The sequence below is a fragment of the Megalops cyprinoides genome, chromosome 17 (genome assembly GCF_013368585.1).
Source record: "Megalops cyprinoides isolate fMegCyp1 chromosome 17, fMegCyp1.pri, whole genome shotgun sequence".
Lineage (NCBI taxonomy): Eukaryota > Metazoa > Chordata > Actinopteri > Elopiformes > Megalopidae > Megalops > Megalops cyprinoides.
In genome coordinates, this window is record NC_050599.1 from 10,783,148 (window position 1) to 10,805,308 (window position 22,161).

At 39.0% G+C, this 22,161-nt stretch overlaps 2 protein-coding genes across 3 annotated transcripts; one reads left to right on the plus strand and one right to left on the minus strand.

Annotated features, from left to right (window-relative positions):
• The first annotated feature begins 3,496 nt into the window (after positions 1–3,496).
• dynlt1 (dynein, light chain, Tctex-type 1) lies at positions 3,497–6,166 on the plus strand. Its single transcript, XM_036550484.1, has 5 exons — positions 3,497–3,548; positions 4,264–4,305; positions 4,401–4,524; positions 4,676–4,753; positions 5,928–6,166. Exons 1-5 carry the CDS (start codon positions 3,522–3,524, stop codon positions 5,996–5,998), a joined length of 342 nt encoding a protein of 113 aa, XP_036406377.1. The 5' UTR covers positions 3,497–3,521; the 3' UTR covers positions 5,999–6,166.
• A 174-nt stretch (positions 6,167–6,340) lies between these two features.
• tmem181 (transmembrane protein 181) lies at positions 6,341–21,646 on the minus strand. Of its 2 annotated transcripts, none has more exons than XM_036550388.1 (17): positions 21,062–21,646; positions 16,971–17,074; positions 14,317–14,384; positions 13,827–13,917; positions 13,120–13,247; positions 12,347–12,466; positions 12,168–12,248; positions 11,963–12,062; positions 11,289–11,419; positions 10,937–11,028; positions 10,766–10,823; positions 10,277–10,379; positions 9,999–10,050; positions 9,446–9,528; positions 8,853–8,942; positions 8,312–8,378; positions 6,341–8,193 (listed from the first exon to the last, which is right to left on the minus strand). In XM_036550388.1, exons 1-17 carry the CDS (start codon positions 21,190–21,192, stop codon positions 8,109–8,111), a joined length of 1,584 nt encoding a protein of 527 aa, XP_036406281.1. In that variant the 5' UTR covers positions 21,193–21,646; the 3' UTR covers positions 6,341–8,108. The 2 variants fall into 2 exon arrangements, with proteins under 2 accessions (XP_036406281.1, XP_036406282.1); XM_036550389.1 differs by lacking the exon at positions 21,062–21,646 and adding an exon at positions 19,427–19,589.
• Positions 21,647–22,161: the final 515 nt, after the last annotated feature.

The following is a 22,161-nucleotide window of genomic DNA, read 5'->3' on the forward strand; positions in this document are numbered from 1 at the left end:
GGTGCTTATTGATTTCACAGGTCTGTGCACCGAAAAGGTGTTATCATGATGACAGTGATTTACAGTAACACCACTGAAAGCAAATTAATTACTCTACTTCTAAGGAAAAATTGTTACTTAAAAAATTGTTAAAAAATTGTTACTACTTCCACAGAGCACACGACTGTTTCCACAGACTGTCAACATTAAGTAGAGGAAATTAATTCTTTAGCACGTCTGTGTTGTTGGCTTTACTGGTAAGGAGGTTAGTTGTCTCACGTTAGTATTTGCCACCAAGAATATCTTAAATATATGTTGACTGTTTGGTTTGTTTCGCCAAAATATGGTGATTCTCTAATAACATCCTAAAAAGACGCACCCTTGTGCATAATAAAACTATTTTAGATGCAATGCACACAAAGTGCAATGTATGGAGTATTTTACCTTTAATTGTAGACATAATAAACTATAGTACATTGGTTGAGCTGGTTCTGGTTTTAGTTTGTGAGCTTTAATTGAATAAGGTGCACTTAATGGCATAAGACATACCAGTGAAAACATTCTAGGTTTGTTGTTCTTGGTAGGTACCTCTGTTAAAAATACAAATATAACCTCCCAGAAAATGTTCATGAATATTATTTCAATCATTCAATATGAATGCATCAATTTTATTCCATAAAGCACGTAAATTCATGGAGTTCTGCACATGAAATGACAACAAATATGTTGTCGTAATACATGTTTTAAATAACCAGGTACAATGGACAAAGAGAGTAGTAGGATAATTATTTTTTCATTAGCTTTTCAATAAAGGAAAAAAAACAACTCTGAAAATAAAATGCACCATACAAATGGAGCAAACTGGACATGATACATTGCGTCTGGAAAACAGCTCTTCCCCTGTAAGCAAAACTGTGCACATTAATGCTATCAGATTGAACAGGGTATTTGAAAACACTGCTTGTAGGGTATTGAATGAGCTCATAGCTGGAGCCACTCTTGAGTTCAAGCATATCAGCAGCGGTATTGATGTTTGACAGACGTTAATCTAGCGTTGAATAAATCATGAGGACCCTGGCCTCCCATTCAACTATAAGTGACACTGTATCAATTCAGAGATTATAATCGCCTAATTAAACAAGTATTATGGAGCACAGGGCTTAAATGATTCGACCATCTTTTCAGTTTTGTCTATTCAGATCGTCATTAGCAGACTTCCTAAATTACCCAGTACTGGCCGGATGGCAGAGGGCAGGGGGAGGCGGGGGGGAGACGCCCCAGTTTTCCCTTATCATAGCGGTTTCTGGTGAGATGGGGATGAAATCTGAGGTGCACAGATGTAGCTACGGTCAGCACCTCCCTGACTCACGTTTCCCAGGAAATAACTGTGGACTAATGCAGCTCATCGGGTTTCTAATGATGCTCATTCATAATTGAGCAGTGCACTCCAGGGGAACGCAACAGGCCAGTGCAAAGGCTCTGGTCCAGGCATGGGGTCACTTGCGCACAAAACGGCAAGCGGCGCCGGGAACACAACACTGACACTGTTTAATTCATGCAACCTCCGATTAACTGTCAGTTTAGGATCAACACCAGCTAATTCCCTAAAACCCGCCCTGGCTAACCCCTCCACCTGGTTCGTCCCAGTGCAGGTGCGTCTCTGGAACATGTAAAACTTTATCTAACTGCAATGCAGTTCAAGAACTCAAGTGTAACAATGTGCAAACCATTATGCCTTTCTGGATCACTACACAGCATAATGAGTTCACTGAATAGTAAAATTAATGAAAAATGTTACAATTAAAAAAAGTATGAAACTTTTAACTTAAACTTTTAGCTTAAAGATGGCTAAATTGTGATACTAAAGATTCCACAACACAACCCTTGAAAATGCTTCAGTATAAACCTTTTAGAAGACAGTGATTAAGGGGCAGTCCAAATGGGTGTATTTTTTATCCTCTCTCAAGGATTATATTGGATTTAGGATGTCACATCAGAGAGTTTGTGTACGCATTAAAATAAAACACTTAACTAATGATGAGCCTACCCACAAAAATATTGCTATTTCTCAAAGTAATTACATTTTTTTAATTGTCTAGGTCACATTGAACAGCACTGTTTTATGATCTTTCCTAATATATATGAACATTCAGTTTACTTTTCCCCTCTTCTTTTCTAAAAAAAAAAAGCTTTTTGCCATGGGTGAAACCGTAGTTGTATGCAAGTAACAAAAAAGTGGCACTTCTTTAATTTTCCTGGTGAGATTGAGAACAACATTAAGATTGGAGAAATTTCCACCTATGTTTTTGCACCATGAAAATCATTATAAATATATGACTTTGTTTTATTCAAATTAATCAGCTAGTATACATCTACACCGCTGTGATTTCAAATAGTTGATTTTTACATGATTGTATAATTTTCAGACTAGTAATGCACTTCGTTTTGCAATGCTGTTATCGCTGTATAATGCCAGTTGCTTTGACAAACATAGTCTGCTCTAACATTGTAAGTTAAACCACATAGGTGGGAAGAGGAGCCACATAATCAATAAGTAATTATGTTTACTGTAACTGAGTGGCTGTTTAATCCATTGGTTTATAATAAAGTATTATTTAATCTGGTAAACTAAACAACATTAAAACGTCTTACATGGAAGGTCCCGTTCAAGATAGTACTTGTGTTATAGGTTAACAAATGACACAGTGTAGTAATTGGACGGAAAATGTTTTTTGTTAAAACCAATCAAACAACAACGTAATTAGGAATTTATTTAAATAGATTTCCCCGGAATGAGTCAGGTCGAATGTATCATCTTTGATATAGTTTTATCAAATATATTTTACGAACATACAGCTGTTTGCGTTTTCCCAGTCACGTTTCTAGACAGTAACCATATATGGAACGCGTTTTCTTTTCTTTACGTGAAATGGATCATTTTCGCAAACGCACAATCTAAAGATGGAAACATCTCGGTCTACATTGTTTTATTTAAATTTCCGCTTGTAGAAAGGTGATAACAGTTCACTTCATATGTCAGGTCTGGATTATGTTGAATCCTTCAAGCATTTTCATAAGACCTCAGCTAACAGTTATACATAGGCTAACAGCATCCCCTACTGGTGACAGCTGTATTCGGGCATAGTGGTTCCTTTCAGAATTACCCCTCGACACTGACATTTAGAGATCAATGTTCCAAAAAAAAAAAAATCCAGTCTGTCATTTCTATTTTGCCTAATGCACCACATTATTGTTTGATGGAAGACAGGTTCATGCATACAGGACAACTAAGTAATCATTGCTGTGACGTTATCAATGGATACTTTGATGTTTGGAATGTACTGGCGGGCCTGAGCTGAATACTTGACTTGTAACGCGTGAAAAAATAGACAAAGCGTTAACAAAAGAGGTTTAATATATTTATTCAAAGATCATCAGTTTTATGTGTGTGGACTGCAGCCCCTCCTCACCCCTGTGAATCCCTTTGTTCGCTTAAGAAACTGCGCATGCGTGCTGAGCAAACGGGAACAACCGGCAACATCATGGATGAGTTTCATACGGGAGAAGAAGTAAGCTAGCCGATATGATAACGTTTGTTAAAGCTCAAATGATTCGTATACGTGTTGTTGACAAAAATTTTACTGGGGATGACTCTGATATATTTTAGGAACATGTTAGCCAGCTAACGATTGTGAATTTTTTTCTCAGTTTGCAACACCCCTCGATAGAAAAGTGAATGGTGCTTGTTATTTAGCCTAGTTAGCAAATCGGCCACGGAAATGAGTTTAATTTGTTTTAGCGATTTGCTTGCTTGCTGACTACCTGTGGTTAATATCAGTTCTGTAGTAGTCTAAATAGCTAATCTGAATATCGCTAGATGGTTACTGAAAAATGTTTCATTTTGATGGAAGAGCATACCACAGTGCTACCTACCTGGCTAATTCCGTTGCTTGCTTCATCATAAATAACAATGAACGTTAGGCTAATGCCGTGCGCTAAAATACTTAATATTGCTATCTTTAGTAACGGTTGATCTGGTTTCATTTGAAATATCCTGATCAGGACGTTCTAGCTGTACTAACTCGCTAACATACAAGTAGCTTAGTTGGTAGGGACTGTTATAGTTAGTTAGTTGCAAGGCAAATACCGTTACCAGATAACGTTAAAAGCTAGACATGGCTATCCTACTACCATATGTCCGGAAAGATGTGTGCCTTTGGTTTGTTGTAGCTGCTATAAATTGTTGTTTTCACCACAATTTCTGTCTTTGTCCTATTTAAATAGACTGCCTTTGTCGTTGATGAAGTGAGCGCCATCATTAAAGAGGTAAGTTGTGGACAAACTGTTAGGCTACGTGATAGGCAATTATAATCAGGTACTTTTAATGACACTTAAGTTACATTCTTGTCTATGTTTTCCAGTCAGTAGAAGGAGCCATTGGAGGCAATGCTTATCAGCACAGCAGAGTGAATCAGTGGACAACAAATGTGGTGGAACAGTGCCTAAACCAGCTTACCAAGCTGGGCAAACCTTTCAAATACATTGGTACGTGTATGGTGATGGTATGTATATATACAGCGATGACAGTCTTTGGAGAGTTCGTTATTTTGTTATTCGTTATTTTGTTATGGATTTAAGTCAGTTATAAAGACATACAAATTGTAAGGACTTTTCTTTTTCTGCCTTCTTTGAACAGTGACCTGCATTATCATGCAGAAGAATGGGGCAGGTCTGCAGACAGCCAGCTCTTGCTTCTGGGATAACACTACTGATGGTAAGAACACAGAATAAATTGTTAAAATGTGCTTACAAACATGCCTTGCTATGTAAAATTCTCAGACACATAGAGGGATCATAGAGGTGTGTGTTCTATGGGTAAGAGGATCTCTGTAGAGTTGTTACTGCCTGGAGAGTGAAGCATGTTGAGTGGAATGGTTTGCTTTGATTGACTTTGAAATTTTGGTATTCGAAGCATAATCAATAAGTAGAGAAACATGGTGTAATTGACATACTAATGATTGGAAGACCCGAAAACCTCCCTAGGAGGGATGAGCAATGTTTGACGATAAAGACACACTGAATTATTAGAAGACAGCAAAACTGGCTGACTGCTCAGATGGATTAGTCCATCTATCAACGGTACAGTGGTTATTCATGAAACTGGGACTTGAAGGCAAACTGTCTTAGACTTTTCCACAGCACTGTACTATTACCTGCATATGAATGTTACGTTCATGTATGTGTGATAATAGGTAGTATGTATTCTGTACAGGTGTGAAATATGTGTGTATGTATGCATGCCCACATTTGTGTGCTTGCATATGTGTATTTATTTTTTGCATTTTAACAAGTATTCTGTAAAAGACAGGCTTTTTAAAATTAAAGCCAGAGAAGTATTTATGTTAGAAGTGCTAAGAACTCACAAGTGGATGAGCTTTATAGTAGTTCTGAAAACATGCTTATAATCCCCCTGGGTTTGGATTTCCGAGTGGTTGAGCTAACTGGTCAGAGTGGTATGGATAAAGCTTTTTTAAAAAAATAAATGATTAATTTAATGCTAACTGTGAAAGAATGATAGCTTGTCCATTTTAACTTTTACAAAAAAATATTCAGTTAGATGTATGGCAACTTCCATAATGTGAGCGACAGTCTGCTGGTATTTCTCTGTAAAACACAAGTCATTAGCAGTCAAATGAGGTGCTGCACATGATGGTAAAGTTCAAGGTGAATCTTGAATCAGATTTTCTGGTTAAGGCCAGTATGTCACTTGTGCTTGACATTTGACAGGTCACAACTCAGAGGGGAGATTTGAAATATTTAAACAAGGATGGGCTGTCAGCTTAGTACACTTTGGACAGAATAACCCGTATATAGGATAATCCAAGATGTATAATAGATGGGTCTTACACTAAACTGCATATGCTGATTTCTGTCTCTTTTTTTTCCAGGGAGCTGCACTGTGAGATGGGAAAATAAGTCCATGTACTGTATTGTCAGCGTCTTTGGGCTGGCAGTATAAGCCCAGCCGTACAATACTGCCTATGCTTACAGCTGTCAGATTTTCTCTCTTTAGTACTTATCTTCAGCATGTTTCTCAGTTGTTGGCAACCACTCTCTGTTATTATCAAAGGGCTTTTCACGGCTGTGAAGCAGTAAGGGTCTATTTTCTTACATTTTGGATAAATTATTGCGCATTGTCAAATTCTGTTGGTGCTGAGTAATGTATTCAACACTTCATCTTCAATAACATTTTTATGGATTTAAATCCCAGGTGTCAAGTAAATAATTGGTACCATAAATACTGTGAGTATAAACCTTTTTTTAATTTCATGAATACACATATTCAGAAGATTTTTTTTTTACATTTAGAAGTATTTCCACACAATTCAGTGATGAAGGATGGAGATGCATTTATTAGTTTGAAATGACAACAGCAATTCCCTTACAGAAACATCAAGAATAACCTGTGCCGTTTAGAATAAACAATGCTACAGACAAAGATTTTGTATTGATTACCTCACCATCATTACATTCAGTTAAACCATTATATCCAGTGGCTCCTCAAACTTACATGGTCATCTCAAATGATTAGTTAAATCTGTGCATCATTTGTAACTTAATCTTGGTGTGGGAAATCCCCCCACTTACTTATGTACATATTGGATTTAAAGTAGGCAAGGCACAAGACGTTTTGATGGTTAAATTACATCACTTTTCCTCCCACACAAAATACATTTTTGGTTTGTGTTGAATCAACACATAGCTGTGTTAAATAATGACTCGTTTGCCTGTATGCAAACTGTTAAATTTACATTAACATCAGCCAAACACAACGTAAAAATGGAAAAGCAGGGAGTGAAATCTTGGACTTTCTGTAGAAATGGTAGAAGTTCAATACTTCGATTCTTTTAAAGGCATTTGCATGAGATATGTGGAAATATTTTAAACTGGGAGAATGAAGGGTCTCAACCTCATCAAACTTAAAAGATCAACAAAACAGTATCCAATAATTTGTATGCTGAATCACAACTGAGTATGCAGTGGAGAACTGCATACTGTTTGTGTTCTGAACACTTCAAAATCATGATAACTCCTGATAGCTAACAGACAGGCCTGTGTGTTAATTATTTAAATGAATGTGGAAAAACGGTTTTAATATTGATGTCAAAACTTTGGCAACCAGTTTGTGCAATGGCTCAGACAATGTTAGATGTGAACAAGTAAAGCATCCTTAATATTACACCAATTACTATACAGTTTCACTAAGGTGAGTTCCATTCACATTTTATATGGCAACGGTACACCAAAATAGCACTAGCAGGGTACTGTAAAATATGATTTTCAGAATTAAACCTGTCCATATGATAGCCTTGGGAATGTGAAGTATGACAAATTTTAAGAACAAATTCTTGTATCACCTATACAAACACAAATGTGCCTTGCGCTATAGGCTGGCCTTCAGCTTAAATAAATTAAATCACAAACAAAAACAGGGAGTGCAAATTTAAAGCTGCTCCACAAACAGGGATGAATTAGGCAAGTGGCACGTAAACAAGTTACAACTTAAGGGTCTTCTCAACAACGTCACGACTCGACAAACACCCGGTGCTGTCTGTGTGTATTGAAGGAGAAGTTGATGGAATGGCAGAATAACACACAAAGCTTTCCAACAGAAAGAATTAATGGTTTTACACCTATTTAAAAATCAAAGCACTAATTTGTATATGTAAATACAGTATGTACAGCATGTAGTATCTCTGAGCACACTTCCCTTTTCCTGCCATATCGTCCAAATTCATCTGTTCACCACAATGAAATCAAAAATTAGAAATTATAACAAAAAAAAACATACTGAAGAGCTGGTGACTATCTTATAGAAACTAGCTGGCCATGATGCATCTTTAGACTGCTTACCAGCCAAATGCTACCAGCATATTTCAGTACATGCCTACCTAATATTTTATTCAAATTAAATTACATTCAGTGGCTATTGTTCAGTTTAAAAATATATATACCATTTTCATTTAATTTAAACAAGACGCTGTATTTACATATTGTGGCTTGATACGTTTGTAGCCCCAGCGCTCCTCTTAAGTTGACGTTAGGAAGGTATGGCACTCGGAGGTCACTCAGTCGCTGTCACTCTCATCCTGGTACTTGGCTGTAGCTTTGATGGCACGGCCATTTTGCAGAGGCATCTCTTCGTAGTCACTCCTTTATACGAGATAAACATTACAACTGTTTAGGGCATACGGAACTTTGAATTCATACAGATATGTAACACTAGGAAGGTAAAGTGAGCAATGTGAAATAGGTTCACATGAAAACATACCCATATATAACCTCGTCATCTGAGTCATTCAGCATTGAAAAAGCAGGATTATCCTTCAGCTGTGAGTCTGGAAGCAAGCAGAGGGGTTTGCTTATTCTCCGTGAATAGTGCATATTTAATTTAGGTTTTGTCATTACATCTGCCACCACTAGGAGGAGCAGATGTGTGACTGCCAGTGAGCATTTTTGAGTTTGTCAGATTAGATTTAAGACACCTTGTAAGGGTGGCAGGCAGATTCAGTTCAGTACAATGCAATTCATTCTTGTATCGAGCCCCGGTGAACTAACAATGTGCAAATTACAACAGGAAAATCTTGCCTTAAATGCACCAAAATTGGGTGAAATACTCATTTTCAACCACAGTCCCAATGAACTGAAATCGGTGTGCACTAAAGCCTGCACAAGAGATTCCATTTCTGGAACACGTATGAGCAGCCATACAATGCTGCTTAGCACAAGTCTACAGTCTAGTGTTTTTCCTCACTCTTACAGCTTGCAGTATTTTTCCACATAAGTTATCACACAGATTCAGCTTCACATACCATACAGGGCATTTTTCGAAGGAGAGTACACAAAAGCTAAAGTGTAGAGATAAAAGTTGAGTAGGCCATAGAAGGATAAAAATTCAGCTGGTACATACTGCATTAAGGAATATATTTTAGCTCTGAAAATGAACATGAAAAATTTCAGAAATCACAATTAATGGATGTTCTCCTAAACAAACCCAGAGAAAGTGTGTGGCTTATCAATCATCTTTGTAGGGATCCTCTAGGTGGCACTTTAGGGAAGACACTGCATTTTGTAAACATGGACCTTTATGATATACTCTGCAAATTACAACAAATTCTCAAGGATCTTTAAAAACAATGCATCGTACTCCATCATACCAGTTCATTTTTTAGCATTATCAACAACATTGTGTTATCCTGAAAATTTCTCCTTTAGGTAATAAAACACAAAAGCTAAATCCTAAATCCTAATACTAAGTATATCTCAAAATTTATCTTCTAAAGTATAGATGAAGGATTGCTTTTTTTGCGTGACATATGATTTAACCAACACTATTCTATACACAACCACTCAAACAGAGAAACTCTGTTTGACACCTATTTTTGGTTCAAGGTTTAAAGGATATAGTTCTGATAGTGGGTAGACAGCTCTGCCACAAAATTGTCTTGCAGGACCTTGGCACCAAACCTCAAGTACAGTATCACCATGCTGGGAAACAAAAGATGCAGGTTATGGCATATTTATGAGAGAATATAAAGAGCAACAATTCAGTCTTAAGGCTAGAATGCTGGACACAAACCAATTGTTGCACCAAAATCATAATTTTATAATTTGTCAAAGCAATCAGCTAGTAGCAGTAGAAAGACCCAGGGAATCGTCATCTCTCTATTTCACCAAACCCCAATGAACAATGGACACATTTCTGACATGGTTGACATACTACTCTGACAGGGGTGTTTGGTGGGTACTTACATTTTTATTGCTAAAATGGTCCGTTCATCAACTGTAATTACTGTAACTAAATGTTTTCACTGCTTCAGATGTAAAAAGACCAGTGCATAAATGCCCAGTGTTTGTGGCACCCAGTCATTTTTGTGTTTTTGAATATTTTGGTCTTAAGGAGTGTTTACTATGAACTTTTTAAACAATCAAAGGTGCATCTATGAATTAAACCTTACCTGATAATCAGCACAACAAAGGTCAGTGCAGTCAAAAACTTCAGACGGAGATCTGGCAAGACACACAACAATAAATAAAGTGCAACTTTGCCCTTGGTTTTGCAGCTCTTGGGACTTGCATTGTAAATATCTTTCCATGACAGCCTCGTAAGTCACTCTGCAGAAGAGCTTCTGCCAAATAGCTGCATACTAGATGATAATAATGGAAATGAAAATGAATATGCATTTGATCTGAGTGTATCCTAACCAGTCAGGGCAGAAACAATGTGTGACCATACCTGAGTAAGGCATGTTTTTCAGCTCTGAGCAGGCTCTCACAATCAGGAAGATCAGATACAGGACATACAGGCATGCCACCACCAGGAAGAACATCTTCATTCCCTGGTATAAAGATGTCATTCACATAAAATGAGTCTCTCTGACAGTCAAAAGGCCCATGTACATCAGATCATTAAATCTAACCATAAGAACTTCATTCATTATCACAAAAATATAAATGATTTAACAATTCATTCTGATTCTGATTCTCAATTCACAACAAAAAACTGGAATTTCTTTATCAACAACAGGCTCTGTGAGCTATTGTCTTTGCCCAAACATCAGTTTGTCATCTACTGTGCATTTCCTCTAATACACAAAACTATTCTTCAAAAGTTCTTACTGTAATTATTTCTGTAATACAATCTCACTGTAAGCAACAATACACTGCTGCATTTTTCAGACAAAAATGATGTTGCACAACAAGCTGCTGGCCTGGTCATGCTTACCTGGAAATTCTGAATGTCTACTTTGTACTGGTAAGTAGGATCGTGCAGCTCATTGACCCTGTAAAGCACATTTTCAGACTCTAATTCAAATTCCATCACTGCTTATAAGGAAGAGATCACAAACTTGTGTAACGACAAAACACAGCGCAGAGAAGGAGTCAGATGACTTACGTCTGCCATATTCCCAGCGTAACAGCGGACAGCCACAGCAGGCCAACGATAACCAGCTTGGGCAGGTAGAACGTTAAGCATTTTCTCTCTCCCTAAAATGAAAAGATCACAGTTTGGCTTTGAATTTGTGAAACTGTAACATTGCTTTAAATCAATTCATTGAGCCCTAATAACAGCTTGACTTGTTTCTGTTGTCATTCCTGCCATTCCTGATTATTTAAAAACCATTTCCCACGAATGTCATTTTAGCATCAAACAATAAACGTTGTTGTTTGTTCGGTTCATTCATATGCATGGAGGGCCAGAAGCTGCAGCTCTAGAGGCAGAGATTTATACAGGCACAGAAACTCACTTGAACACGGATGCCATGGTAGACACAGAGCCAGAACAGTAGCAGGGCACACAAGAACACTGCCTGGAAAAGGGCATCCAACATTCCCGGGAACCAACTGTTCACCAAGAACGACAGTGGGAAGAAAGGATCTGAAACCCACAGAGAGAACAGCAGTCAAGGTCACACAAATATGTCAAAACCAACAAAACCCCTTTCAGTCCAAAGCACGACTCAGTCTTTATTCATTACGCGCCCCCATCCAACATCATGATCTATTCATAGCTTCAATGATAAAAAAACAAACATCAATACAAAGACGTGGGCTGTTTATGATTGTTGATTTCAGGACACGCAAAAACATGCAATAAACCTAATATGGCTCATCATTTCTGAAAAGGCCCTGCGGGTGACCTCAAACTCCCACAAAGACCCACAAAAATATGTGATCAATACATTCTTAACTCTGTAGTAAAACAAGCCATCCTACATCCAAACACAACAAAAACACAGTAAGTGATCAGTTACTTTCTTGGGCTATACAAATGTAATTCCTTAGCAAGCCACATTCTAACTGTCCTGCCCAACAGGGACTTAGCAGGGAGGCGGAGCTACTTCCTACTGAGAGGGCAGGACTAGGCTGTTCTTGTATGTAGGGTGGCAGTGCTAAGCTCTTACAGAAAGGAGGAGCTCACCATTGTAAAGCAGGAGGAGGGGCAGCAAGATGGACATCCACTTCTGTTCAATGCCCCAGTCCCTCATGGAGAACTTGCGCAGTGAATGAGCGAACATGCACTGGAATACACACAAACACACACACCAAATATTTGTTGAAGGTGTTGACCCAGTTTTACTAGATCGGAAAAACAGTAGTTAGAAGGAGTCTGATGACATACTTACTGTGACCATAAAGGTTAAGACCACAAACACGAATCGAAACCAGATTTCCACCTGTGAAAACGAGGAGTTGTAGAGCTTCCACTGTGAAAACAAAAGGATGACCAGATCATCAAGAACTACCATGTGAAAACGGACAACGTATTAAACCTGTACAATATTCACACCCGTTTTGTGCTTACCGTGAAATTAACCTCCTTGATATTGTAGGTCAGATTTTCCAGGCCTTTGAAGCTCACATTGATCTGATACTGAGTGTAGTTCAGATAGCCAAGGTGCACTACAATGATCTCATCACATTTCTGTTTTGTGTAACAAAGAAAAATAGCAGATTATCAGTTAACAAAACAGGCAGCTAAACAAGTATTTTCAACTGTACTGGAAAACTAAAGACCATTTCACCAAAGAGCACCCACTTTGTGTGTGGGGTGATTATAAAAAAAATAATGTTGATGAGTAAGTTCTCAGAATGAATTTATCCTAAATTAAGAATAAAGTCCATTTGGTTTCCTTGAGCATTTTCTACTTTTATTCCACTAAAACAAATGTATGGCAGGGCCATTACCCATGTTCCATCAGAAAGGAAGTATGACCCACTTTCAAAGTCTTTGACTCTGCTGGGCAATAAACCCACAACCTTCAGCGAACAAATCAGATATTCTACCTACAAGGCCACCGAACAAACAAGTATGTGTACCTTCGTACCACAGTGTACAAACCAGCAATTCAAACATTTCTCTTACCAGAAGACCACGCTTGGTGTGTATTCTACATACATAAAAAGAATTGTATTACTAGCAACGATTCACCAGCATGTATCACTTTTTCTGTATGCTTGTGATTGACTGTATTTCCCTGCCTTTCGCTTTGGAAGCTCAGATATCCTTTAACATTGTGAGGTGCTCAGTGGCAGTTAATTGCACGGGGAACGAAAGCGAATTCCGGTTCGACTGACACTCGCAGCGCTGCAGTGCAGGGTCCGAGATTTCTGGTGCACGTTGTTGTTGACGTGCATCACGCTGGTGTCCTGCATCACGCCCTTCAGCTCCACGTTTATCTCAAACGGCTGATGGAAGTCTGCCCCTGATGAGACACAGGAACGCAGGAGTTCAGAACAACACTCACGTCTTTCCATACGCACCCCACATCCAAAGGTACTGGCAGCTGTATCCGCCTAGACCCTGCCTGCCTCTTCTCCTGAACACCATCAACCATGAACAAACCGATGGCATGAGACAATCACTGAATTAATATGAAGCTAATTTAAGAAATATGAATTTGTCCATGTTTATTGTAAGCTACAGAACTCAAAGACAGCCATCTGTTTTAACAGGGCTGATAGAACGACTGTAAAATCCACCATCTTAAAAAGGGCTCTTCCTAGCAGTAAAGGTTGGTTATGTCAGCTGGATGTGGTTTAAAATGACTCTAGTGACGGGAGAGCAAGGCTTCATGAACAGCATAGTAGGTGGAGCTACCGAGCTGTGCCAATCACTGAACCCTTCAAAGACAACACTATGATTATCTCAAATCAGTCACTGATAACATGTGTGTGTATTCAGACACACACACACACACATACTTCTGCTTATGGAGTTCATGAAGTCTCAGTGTTACATCACTGGAGAGCATAATTTCAACGTTCTTACCAACAGGTCTTACCATTGGTTTGATCAGGCTGGATTACACAGGTCAGCCACAGCTGCTGATTATAGGTGGACAGTGGTGGAGACTTTAAATTGAATGGGCCAGACTAAAGAACAAAAACGGACAAAAAGTTATTTTACTCTTCGTATTTGCCATTGTTAGCAGTATCAAGTGATCATGAGTAAAAAATACCCCTACAAGTTGCTCAGTTACAGCACAGAATTCTCAGAAAGGTATTAAAACATCATTCACTACAAACAAGTTCAGTAATGTCTAATTTGTCCAAGTTTTTCCCCAAATGATTGATACACTAATTTCTAAAGGAACGGACAAATAAGTGCATATTTCAACATCCAGCCCATAATTAAGCAGAGAGGAAAAAAAATATGTATCTGTGAATGGGGAATGAGGGCAATAGTTTACATCAGGCTAAAACCATAATCATGGCTGACAGTCAGACAGTAAAACCACTTTACAGTCAAAAACATCACACAGTGAATCTCACCTTAAGTGAACTATTCGCAGCCAACAGCTTTGCACCACTGCATGGCGATTCATAAATTATTTTTGGACCTGTGGAAACATTTAAACGAACAGAGGTGCCCAAAATGAAATCGTTAAAGCCAATATCCACCACACAGTCAGACCCTTAAAACATTCATGTGCGATTCAGCTGGGTCTGGCAAAGGCCAACTTTCCACCCAAGAAATCAGACATCATATAGTAAAAGGCTAAGTGGCAAAGTTATCTTTCAGCTACATTAGTGAAATCAGGGAGAATCCTGAATGGAATCAAGCTTTGATTTGATCCACTCTGGTTCTGCTTAAGTCCTACAGAGTGCAGCAGCAGAGACTGTTACTGCACGACAGTCATCTTCCCTTGTGGTCCCAGTTTGTTACAGTGGAATGTGGGTATCAGGGAGTGCACACATCAAATCCCACACTGCAAGTGAATGACACATGTGCCATTTCCCTCACTTCAGCATCCTCCCCAACCCCCCCCCCCCCCCCCCCCCCGTCGATTCTTTCCCTCAGAATGCACTTGGTTACTAGAACTCACCTTCTCCACCTTCTCAACCATGTCAATGTGCCTTTTTATGTGACCAAACCACTTTATCAATGGCTGAAATCATTTTAGAAATGACAAGAGCTCTCCTTAAAACTGACAAAATTTAGGAGTAAAATCATGTTCAGTGGTAACAATAGCGGTTCTATGCTTTTTTGCTAGTGCTGACTCACCCCAGAGGGTGACAGGAGACCTGCCAAGTTCCAGTAAAAATGTTCCAGGCTAGTGTACAGGTGGCTGGATGTACCATAATGATGTTATGCAGCTTTGTTAACAAGTCTGAACAAGAGGATATGAGCCACAGCATTAAGACAGGAATTTGTGCAAAAAAAAAAAAACAGGTCTTTTTCTAACATAATTATTATTAACATTAAGAAAAACACTACATCAGGGTCCCTAGGTGGTTCAGTCAGCTAAGGTGCTAAGCTAAGGCGTAGGTGAGTCCTACATTCCAGAAATTGGAATACAAGAGGGGGAAAGCAAGGGGAAAAAAAGATCAAATACATCAATCTTTTTTCCATGATCCCCTCTTTTAAAGCCTACACTGCTTAAACTGAAAATGACTCTTTTCAGTCCATGTCAGCAATATCATCCGTATCCTATGACTCAGGTTGTGAACCAGCAACCGTAGATAAGGGGTAGGGGGCAACCTTGTCACGTGGCCTAGATCCAACATCACTGCCTTACTGTGCCTCAAACAAAGGTCAGCTGTGAGACTAACACCGAACACTGTACACGCAACTCTTTCCTTTGCAAACACCAACCTCTCCCGCAGAGTAAGTAAATAGGTCAAACACCATTCTGCACCTCAGAAACGCATCACACTGCACACCTGTAAAACATTCCATCTAGATGGTGACTCGCAATCAGCCTCAGGTACATTCTCTTACATTCACACAAAAGCTTTTGATAAAAACCTCTGATGTAAAATACTTATTACACCACTTATGTCTCAGCACTTAACCACTGAATCTATGGGAAGAGTCTGAGAAACTACTGCTTTAAGAGAGACCCCTTTTCATTATCTATCTGTCATCAGCCTTTAATTAGACTATGAGCAGATATCTGGTTTCTACCCCTCCCCACACTTCCCTGGAGCATTCTCCACGCCTTGCTGATCACAAACAGGTCTTACAAAGTGGACAGCCTAAAATGGATTACTTTTTCTCTGAAAAACAGCAGGTTCCTCTACATGGTTTCAGCATTCAGTCTCTGACATTTAACCCAATGGATCTATGTTAGAAGACCAGCACACTTTTGTCTGCTATCTAGGAAGATTGAGGTAGATCACATCTCGAGACTAAAAAGTGCTGGGGGAGGGCGAGGGGTATACATACAAATGAAAGCTTTGTGCAAGTCTACTCCACATCCCCTTTTTGGCTCAGATATAAAGCTTAAAAATCAAGCTTTCCAGCCAATCAGGACAAAAGACTGCATGCTTGCTTCTATGCACTGTATGCAAAGTCACTAAGAATATCCTTGCACTGAAACTCTCACCCTTCATTCTGCGTGACAGAAACCTCCACAGCAGATTTAGACTGAATGTGGCAATGATCACACTTATTTTCTAGTGTTTCAAGAGATATCTAAGCACGCAGCTGTATTATTTCAACGTCACACTAGCATTCTGTGCTGGTTGAAAATCTTGGGTGAAACTAGGGCAAATCCGTAGGCCAAAAGTGAATCACAATACCTAAATTGAGCTGGGATGATAAGCAGTAGAAATGAAACATCTGAGTTATGAAATGACCAATCAACACACAAATTCTAACCCCCCCCAGATCCAACATCACTGCCTTACTGTGCCTCAAACAAAGGTCAGCTCTAAGACTAACACCAAATGTACACGCTGCTTATCACTTCCTTCAAATCTTTTTTCCCCTCCGTCTCTTTCCTTTGCAGACACCAACCTCTCCCGCAGAGGGTTTGAGTAAATAGGTCAAACACCGTTCTGTACCTCAGAAACACATCACACTGCACACTTGTAAAACTTTCCATCTAGATGGTGACTTGCAATCAGCCTCACATGTTTTCAGAAACTGAAAAAGCCGCCCCCCAATTTATTCCCAGCCAAAATATAAACTCGGCACTTACCTGCTATGCCAATGAAGACTGTGAGGCCAAAGCAGATTAAGAAAACAACAAACACCAAAACAAAATGTCGTTTGGAGAGTGTGTAGAGGCGCATGGGAGCCAGCCTGAAACAAAGAAAGAGAAGGACATTATGTTTCCAAAGAACCGTGTGCTTACAACATCAAATCTTAGGGAATTCCCATGAAGAAAGTGAATGAAACTTGCTCAGAAAAGTATTAAACAGTAAACATGTTTTGCTCAACAGGACAAAAACCTACCCACAGGGGGGGGGGGATGATGGTGGTAAGGGCATTTGTTCTTACAAATAAATGCTCCAGTACAACACTAACACTAAAAAAACAACTATCACTGTATAGCACTAAATATCAACAATCCACAAAAATATTTATATAAAAATATTTATAATCTATTTCTCAAAACTTTAATATTATCTAAAGTAAGGAGAGGCAGCCACGTGAATGAATTCAGCAGAATTAGCAAAGCACCGGGAGACTACACACATTTATGAGAGTTTTCATTTCAAATCACACCAATGGTACCACTTAGTAATGTTTCTCTCCATACATTCATTTACAGCTGTTAAGTATTTCAATATGCATACATGGTATGTTTGCATATACTGCATGTTTGTTAAGTACACTCCTGGTTGCCACTGTTTTTTTTTTTTTTGTTCTGGAACCAAGGGCAATATTAACCCTTTGCACTTGACAGAAGAAATTGTAGCAAGGCAGGTAAACATACTCAGTTTTGGAACCAACTGTCCAGATGGTACCAGGCTGAAAGTACCCTTGAAGAACTACAGCCAAACAAAAATTTTAACAAGATTTACATCATATTTGTACAACAGCAAATAAAAACACCAGGATGGGTAGGAACTCTGCCAATCAGAGCTGATTTGGAACTCCCTGCTAGTATGGCAACTTCTTCCCAGGGAAATCTGGTCTTAGACCGAGACCATTTTGTAAATGTTTACTGACAATATTAATCTAAAAACATCACATATTGGTTTGGTTGTTATCTTAAAATATGTTGTGAGAGAATTAACTGAATTCAGATTTAGTTAATGGAGTATAATGGACTGGAGTAGTCCTTTAAATTGTTATGACAGCTTGATACATTAATAGTAAGATTACACATTGATGTCATTTAAAGTGATGAGGTAGCCATGTTTTGTAGTTATTTTGTAACTACACGGTTGAAATGCGAAATAAACCAACAAAAACAACGGACTGTAACTATCTGTTTCGTAAACTTTAGTGTGTTTTATGTAGGTCAGCCCAAGCTCACAATGGCCACATTTGGGCCATGTTGGCAAATTTTATGGGGGCCAACATGGGCTAATACATACAGGGGACAGTGTGGGTACCCTTTGGGTATGCATATACTAGCTAGTATTATTTATTTACATCGATTCAGAGCAGGCTGGGGGGGATCCAATTATCTTTTATCAGTTCACTACCAGCCACTTCTGAAAAACAATTTCAAAGGACAACGAAACCTTCCCACCAGAATCACCAAGAGCATCTAGCCTGAGGTATGCCCATTACATGGTTTTTGGACCCGAGTCACACAGCCTAACACTGCGGAGTGCACACTAACTGGGAGACCGTAACATCACTTTCGGGTTATTCAAAGATGATGCGCACAGCAAATTTCCGATAGCGTTTAAATAAATTCTAGTCTAATTGATTATCTTTTGTCATAAACTTAAATAAATTTAAATTTTGATTGAGCAAGCTAACAGAAGCTATTATCTATCTTAGCTACTATCACCACAAACAATGCGAATATAACAGCCTACATGATGCAGAAGCTGCTAAGTAACTTATAGCTTGACTGACTACAGTCTATACTCTGGTTCGGTGTAATTAAACTGTAGCTAGATAGCTGACTGGTCAAAGTTCCCATGGGATGGCAAATTCCACTAAATAACCAGAATAAGGACGTTAAATGGTCACACCCGGCCTTGGCACAACAAACTGTTTACGTAGCTAGCTACTGCTAATCATATCAAACAGTATGTTCGCTAGCAAACTGGCTGACAGTGTAACTAACGTAGCTAGTGAACTAAGTTAACTGGGATCTGTGTTGACACATTTAATATTACTTAGCTAGTTAACGTTAGCAGCGTTAGACAGCGACAGATTACTGCCCGCAGTAGCTAGCTACCGTTGGTACCTACCTAGATCGCTAACTTAGCTAGTTAGCTTACTCAGTGGTTGTATACTATTGTTGTTGGAAATAAATGCAGTCAAATAAAATGCCATGCCAGCGCTCACAAGATAGCGACGACACGAAAGCTACATATTAGGTAATTATGCGTTTATACAGCTAACAGTTAGCTAGCTTGTCTGGCGAGTTCCACCTGGTACATGGCAATTCCAGATCATGGGCTAGCTGGCTTCTAGCTATCTGTCATGTTGTTGACTATCCAGCTTGCGAGAATATTGACTTACATATCCATTTTCCCGTCTGGTTTCCCCCCGAGGACTCAAGATTTTAGCCAGCTGGCTAGCTAGCTAGCTACCTGAAGAAATTTCTCCAAGGCAAATTTACATCCGCATACTTCAGACAACGCGAAAACTGGAACGATACGTCATTGTTAGGATCTGCACTCAAGCAAAGAGAAATGTTGAAAGCACTGATAGAGGTATTAATCATTGGGGAGAGTACTCACTCTACACTCGCTGCTGTTTTGGCTTTCAAGTTCCGGTAATTGAAACAATTTTTGGGAAACTATGAAGTTCCGGTACAGACGGATATAGTAGTGAGGGTATTCAGTAGAAGGATTACGTATGTTATTTATCTTGTAATTGTACAAATCTTTGCTAACGCGGCATGGCCGGCTCCCAAGTAGTGTACACACTAGGCTCTTAAAAATTAAAAACATTTACATGAAATAACATCCGGCTCAGACAAGTTTTGGTATGTTTAAAATGAAATCTTGGAAAATAGGGGTAAAACCATTTTAATGATTATAAATTTGGCAAGGGAATGCTATTTTCCCTAATAGAACATGATTCGGTACAGAAAAGTCATGCTTCAGGCTCGTCGACTGCCACGTTGCCTATCCTAAGGTTGTGCAGTCCAATACTTGTGGCTAATATGCACTATTTCCAAATTGAATCACGTGTTATGTGATACAAAAGCCATTCTTTCACGACCCATGACTGATATTATTTTGACAGAACACCGAATTAAAAGAATCTAATCGACGATTCTTAACTCACAGTACACGAAGTCAACACCTTTTATTGAAGTGGTGTGTGCCGGAGGTCCCCTGGTCGAGAATGCAGCTTCCTGTGTAAATTCAGACTACGGGCGCACGTAATTAATATGGATGTTATTTTGGTGCTGTTTGAAGTACTGTGCAGGTGCATCATATGCGCCGCATTGATCAGGGACACAGACCCATTCCCACTGCCGTACACGAAGTGCTGTTAGTGTAATTATAGAGCCAGCGCGTGGATCTACACCCATCGTCACAATATCTTCAATAATTAGAAGGTAAACATCCATACTTAAATATTAGTTTAATACCATCTGGCTGGTAAGCTCTCCGAATACCAAACATCACAAGCGATTTCTCCTACCGGTATCAACATAAAGATGCAGTACGCGAAGCTGTATAGGTTTTCAAAATCTTGTACGTGTTATGTTTGTGCTGCTCCAAGCATTGAGAAATTTCTTGTAAAACAAAAGCACTGCATTGTACTTCGCACATAAATAGGCTAATGGTTAAATGAGAGTACAGGAGAAAATAGCGAATACACGTGAGTTATTTAAGAGTGCAATTGCACCAGCTGAATGCAGGTCAGTGGGCAACGGCAACGCCATGTTGACTGTTTCTTTAACTGTACAATTGCGTTCATTATATACAAATCAATCTTACATGTAACCCTAGATTAGATTGTTTTGAGGTGTATCGATGGCCAATTCTGTTATATACTTTAAACGTATCCTAGGTGTAAAGAATAGATATATTTCATAACTATTGTAGCAAAGCCCGTTCAATTCATCGTGCGCATTCAATATTAGCACGCGAACATTTTGTATAATGAATTACAATCACACGCTATATCATAATTTACCTGTAGAATCGATCGTCCCTGTACGGCGTTAGATCTTCCTTCAGTTCTTTGTATGCCTCTTGTATCTTTTTACAAAAATATTTCAGTTCACTGTAGAGTGGGTTTTCGAAGGTGGAGTAGTCGTTGTCCATCCTGTCCGCGTCTGATCGTTGAAAATGGCGATTGGGAATAATCCGTAGCCTATTAGAAAACACGAAGGTATTGTCCTTTGTGTTGTCCGGTTAAATGAAACTGCATGCCAAGCTTTTTGTTTGTGCAGGTCCAAATGAAAAGACGAACACAAAACCAAGGGGGCGGCTGCGCAGCATCAGGGGCGTAGATGACGTTAACACAATTCAGGACCTCGGATAGAGCCGTAGTAGAAAAGCATCAATCTCTGCGGGTCGCAACTTGTCTTTGTAAGCAATAAAGAGGAGATGCATTCAATGATAACCATCGAATGTTACCGCATTTTTTGCACGGTTTAGATATTCAAGTCGAGTTCACCTGCTTCCAAAAGACAAATCCTGGAAAATGTTGTTTTCCATATTAAATTCGCTGGGATACGCTGAAACGCCTTGGTAGGCTACGTATGCAACATAATAACCCTGGCCTTCCTGTTCCTGTACAATGCAGTTCCCAAGACTATTCTTTATCTGTTTGGTGATGTCATGGTTATGTTAGCTCATTGTCTGTTAATCTCCAATAAGCAAAGGGTTGGAGTTCATCCCAACAGAGTATACTACTTTATCACACGAAACAAACAAGATGCATTAAATTTTCAATCCGCACATTTTATTAAGCAACAGCTGGACAACTGACACAAATCCATTTCTAGGGAAACGAACAAAACAAAATTAAACAAAAAAACGTCCGTATTACAGTACAATACAAAACCTGGCACATACCAGTTACAATAGTTAAATTGTACCATTTTAGGTAAGGTCTGCATATCGGGAAGAAAAAAGTTAAAGTAAAAAAAAAATAATAATAGAAAACATGACAGTTTAATGTTCCTCTTTCTCAAACAGTATTTTATAAATCGAGATAAAGCGTATCAGAAAGTCAGCATCGATAAACTTTCCTCAATAGCGCCCCCCTTGCCAGCAGCAGCCTCATCC

What these genes read in the sequence shown, in the direction of transcription:
- dynlt1 (XM_036550484.1), top strand. Translation starts at nt 3,522, where the DNA reads ATGGATGAGTTTCATACGGGAGAAGAA. An exon ending in CAAACCTTTCAAATACATTG is followed by an intron (nt 4,525 to 4,675) that starts GTACGTGTATGG and finishes TTCTTTGAACAG; the next exon opens with TGACCTGCATTATCATGCAG. An exon ending in CTGGGATAACACTACTGATG is followed by an intron (nt 4,754 to 5,927) that starts GTAAGAACACAG and finishes TTTTTTTTCCAG; the next exon opens with GGAGCTGCACTGTGAGATGG.
- tmem181 (XM_036550388.1), bottom strand. Translation starts at nt 21,192, where the DNA reads ATGGACAACGACTACTCCACCTTCGAAAACCCACTCTACAGTGAACTG. An exon ending in CTGCGAATAGTTCACTTAAG is followed by an intron (nt 13,918 to 14,316) that starts GTGAGATTCACT and finishes TTTGTTCTTTAG; the next exon opens with TCTGGCCCATTCAATTTAAA. An exon ending in GATGACGAGGTTATATATGG is followed by an intron (nt 8,194 to 8,311) that starts GTATGTTTTCAT and finishes TCTCGTATAAAG; the next exon opens with GAGTGACTACGAAGAGATGC.